General features: G+C 37.9%; 1 protein-coding gene across 1 annotated transcript; it reads left to right on the forward strand.

Moving 5' to 3' along the window:
- The first annotated feature begins 249 nt into the window (after positions 1 to 249).
- On the forward strand, positions 250 to 1,145 carry LOC129738885 (60S ribosomal protein L8-like). The gene has a single exon (XM_055730202.1). The coding sequence runs from the start codon at positions 313 to 315 to the stop codon at positions 925 to 927; it is 615 nt and encodes a 204-aa protein (XP_055586177.1). The 5' UTR covers positions 250 to 312; the 3' UTR covers positions 928 to 1,145.
- Positions 1,146 to 4,255: the final 3,110 nt, after the last annotated feature.

The following is a 4,255-nucleotide window of genomic DNA, read 5'->3' on the forward strand; positions in this document are numbered from 1 at the left end:
ATCACAGCCGTTAATTCGCACAGCATCGCCACGTTGCTACTGGATCATTTCCTCATCAGGGTGTTTCATGATGACCTGTTCCTTCTGGAACACTATGCTCTATAATTCAAACATGGTTGTGATATCCGTGGACAATTCATCAAGATGTGGATTTGTAATCATGTAGAATAAATATAAAATAATTCAAATGAAAAAAAAAGGAAAGTAAATGTAGTATCGTAGCTTATTGTCATATGGTATTTCATACCATATTGCCCTTTCTTATTATGCATGAAAATGTGGAGACAAGTATGCCATGCAAACTAATGTATCATGAGCCAGGAAGATACATTCGTAGCTGGACAACCAACAGTAGTAGACGTCATGTGCATTAGCTCCGTGTACAACACTATAACGGCCCACACCAAAAAGCGAAAGGGACAACCCAAACTGCGTCTTCTGGATTACGCCGAGCGACATGGTTACATGAAGGGAGTCGTGAAACAAATCATCCCCGATCCAGGCCGTCGCGCCACGCTGGCCGTCGTCCACTTCCGGGACTCGTACAAGTTCAAGGTCCGTAAGCAGCAGTTTATCGCCACCGAGGGTATATACACCGGTCAGTTTGTGTACTGCGGAAAGCGCGCCCAGCTGCAGATCGGAAACGTGCTCCCGATCGGTCTGATGCCCGAAGGTACCATCGTGTGCAACCTGGAGGAGAAGACCGGTGATCGGGGCAAGCTGGCCCGAACCTCCTGCAACTACGCCTCGGTTATTGCCCACAATCCGGATACCAAGCCTACCCGTGTGAAGCTGCCGTCCGGCGCCAAGAAGGTTCTTCCTTCGAACAACCGAGCCATGGTCGGTATCGTTGCCGGTGGTGGTCGTATCGAATTAAACATTAATCTCATCAAGGTCCGCAGATCCCTCGGTGTGTACCTTTTATAAAAAAAATTCAGAAAATCAAAGTTGGTTTGAGAGTTTTTGAATGTGGCTATTTTTTTGTAACAAGGAATAATTACGATGATTTTTAACCGCTATTCAAAACGTAGGAAATCAGGTAAATAGTTGTTAAAAATTGATTGATAATTTAAAAATTATACAAATTTTGATGTTTTCGGAGAGATAATAAAAAAAAAACTCGAAAAAACTTTAGTTTCAATTTTGATTTCTTTAATACAACGACCGGTTAAATGATTTTTAGGCGCTTCGTAGAGCTCCTTCTTAGTATAAATATTGAATGGGAATTGATCTGCCTCTACCGGAATTCTTTTCACAGCTATCATCCAGTTTTTTACACCCGAGACACAGGTATCGGGAATCCAGTATTGATTTATTTTCGTCTAACACCATGCAACATAGATCGGGCCCTCCGAGAAAAATGATTCGATGTTTTGGAAACCTAAAAGATCAATCTGACAATAAATTGCAGCCAAGGTATCAAAAACTTACCTTATACTTGTTTTAAAACAATATTGTGGAAAACAAATCCGAGGAATTCTTCAAAACAACGCACGTAAATGACGAAGATCAATTGCTTAACAACGACGGTATGGTTACTGTGAAATATTTTGACATATTTGTTTTGATAAACTGACAATGGCAACTTTGGTTATTTTCGTGAGTGTTTCCATGTTTAGTAAGAACTTTCGTCACATGAAGGCGCGCATGGTGTGTCTCCGGTTTTTTTAGGGAGGGAGTTATATTGATTATTATTATATTTGATTAAATCCAAATCTTTCATCCACGATACTTCTCCAAAGTTCTCTTCGATGGTTTTCATACTGCGTGCATGAAAATATCACGTGATTAGGTGTAGCGGCTGCCAACAGAAATGGAATGAAACTTACGTCGGTTCTACCGTCGATGGCAACATATTCAGTTGGATACGACGGAACATTCTTCAATATAAAAATTACGCTGGTTTTGTAACTAACTTAGAAAATATTCCATGTTTCCAACAAGAGAGGTGGTTAAACCACAAACAGCTGAATATCGATTTCTCTATTCAAGCTAAGCTTACGGCAAGGGCAAACGCTGCAGATATTGTGTCGGAGATGTTAATTTCCAAATATGGCAACACTATCAAGTATGCTACCGATGGCTCGAAAAATTCAACGAACACTGGATATGCCATAGTCGATTCATCTGGTCAGACGGTCCAACTGCGAAAACTACCACCGGAAACATCAATATACCTAGCTGAATTTTTGGCTTTATACGATGCTGTAGAGGTGATCAAATCCTTACCTGCTGCTCATTATTTGGTCATGACAGACAGTCTAAGCTGTCTGAAGAGTTTACACAACCCATCTATACACAACCGTCTACCACGTATCTGGTTCGAAATGAAGCGTATTGTCCAAGAAGCGGAAAATAATGGCTCATCTCTACGTTCCTGTGGGTTCCATTCCATAGAAACATCCCACTGAACGAATCTGCGGACCAATCGGCTAAGGAGGCGTGTTCCAATGGAGATCCTGCACCGCATCAATTTCACAGTATGGACATCCCGTTTCCTGCTAAGCAACGAGCTATAACGTCATGGCAAATCGATTGGAACCGAGGAACAATGGGAAGATACTATTATCAAATTCTCCCCAGAGTTTCTCTCGGCCAATGGTTTCAAAATTTAGGATTCAACCGAAAAACCGTCGTAACACTTTCGAAGCTGATAAGCAACCATTCCAGACTTCCATCGCATCTGTATAGAAACAACATTTTGGAAAGAGACACTTGCGGATGTCGGCATAGAATCTTATGCCGATAATTCCACCGGCTAGGTTGGTCATAATTGGAGTAGAGTTTGATTTGTGGGTGTAGATCACGGTATAAATAGATAAGGTACGCTACTCCCACGAGTAAACAACTAGATGTCACTATATGGATAGTAATGATGGAATGGTATTGTCCAAAGAAAAAGGCAAAGTAGTTTACTTATTATTTCTGATTCAATTTTATTGTATACTGTATATTTTTTACACAAGTAACTAAAATTAATCAATAAAATTATTTCATTCATTGTGTTTTGTTTATTTTTTTATCTTCGTTTTTAACCACTTTTTCTCTTCAACTTTTCATACCTTTTCTCTTACTCGATCTCCCGCACGTGTAGTCTGCCTTATTGTAAATAAATTTAAAACAAAGTTATATAAAATTATCTTGTCGTTATGAGGTAGATAACAATTCATCCAAAATTGTATTTTACTTTCAATTTTCGATTCGATTAGATCGCACGTGTGTGGTTGTTTTTTTTTCTTTGAGTGGGCGGGGTTTGCAAAATGGAAATGTTGGATTAATACCCTGTTTTTTCTTTAAAAGAAGACACAGCCCACTGTGTTGTTGTGGATTGTGGAAGTAATAATTTTGCGAAAAGGTTGCTTGGGATCTCTGTCGAAATCATTCGACATTAACAAATTTTGATTGAATTGAGTTGCTAGGTAATGGTTTTTCAAACAAAGTAATCGAGTGCGAATTTATCGGTAGTTTACCTTTGTTTTGTTCCTGCATTTCAAATTATCGATCCAAACCTTAGTTTTTCTTTCCTTTGTTCTGTTTTTGGGGCTTGAGTATATCTTCTTCTTTAAGTATGACGGTAACAATCGTCAATCAGTTTTATCTTTCTAACCAATGATTTAAATTAAGTATATCTGACATGTATCTCAAATCAATGCTAAACCTACTGTTCGCTCTTTGCCATCAGAATTAAACTTAGTCGTGGAGTTAAATAAAATAAATAAAATTCGTTCTGTTAAATAGTTCATCTATGTAATAAGTGACTTTGTTTAAACTGCATTTTATGGATTGGTTGTTGTTTTTTTAGAAAATTAGTTTTTCGAAAAACGTACTTATTCTTAAATTTGAATAAGTGGCATTTCCATATGAATCTTTATTTAGTATGAATACTATCGGTTCTCTTTTATTGGAAAGTAGAATATTGGAAACAAAATGTACTTCAGATTCCAGAGCATGAATTTTCTAGTTTTGTTTTATTGTTTCAGGAACCTAACGTAAAACGTATATGGAATGTGAACTTTTGTTTTCTCCACAGCTCGCAGATACTTGAGTGATTGGATTGGTTAAATTATGTTTGTTTATTAGAGCAAGTTCACTGTTGTTGGGAAAAAGTGGTAGACAATTTGTCACTTTTAGCACATTTTGAAAAATTTTCCATGCAAAAATATTTTCAAGATATGTGGCCTCCAAGTTTTTTAACAACACGTGTTGTAGTTTCGCATGCTGTCGCGCAATATTTCTATCACATACAGCTAAATAG

Source organism: Uranotaenia lowii, chromosome 1 (assembly GCF_029784155.1).
Source record: "Uranotaenia lowii strain MFRU-FL chromosome 1, ASM2978415v1, whole genome shotgun sequence".
Taxonomy (NCBI): Eukaryota; Metazoa; Arthropoda; class Insecta; order Diptera; family Culicidae; genus Uranotaenia; species Uranotaenia lowii.

What these genes read in the sequence shown, in the direction of transcription:
- LOC129738885 (XM_055730202.1), top strand. Translation starts at nt 313, where the DNA reads ATGAGCCAGGAAGATACATTCGTAGCTGGACAACCAACAGTAGTAGAC.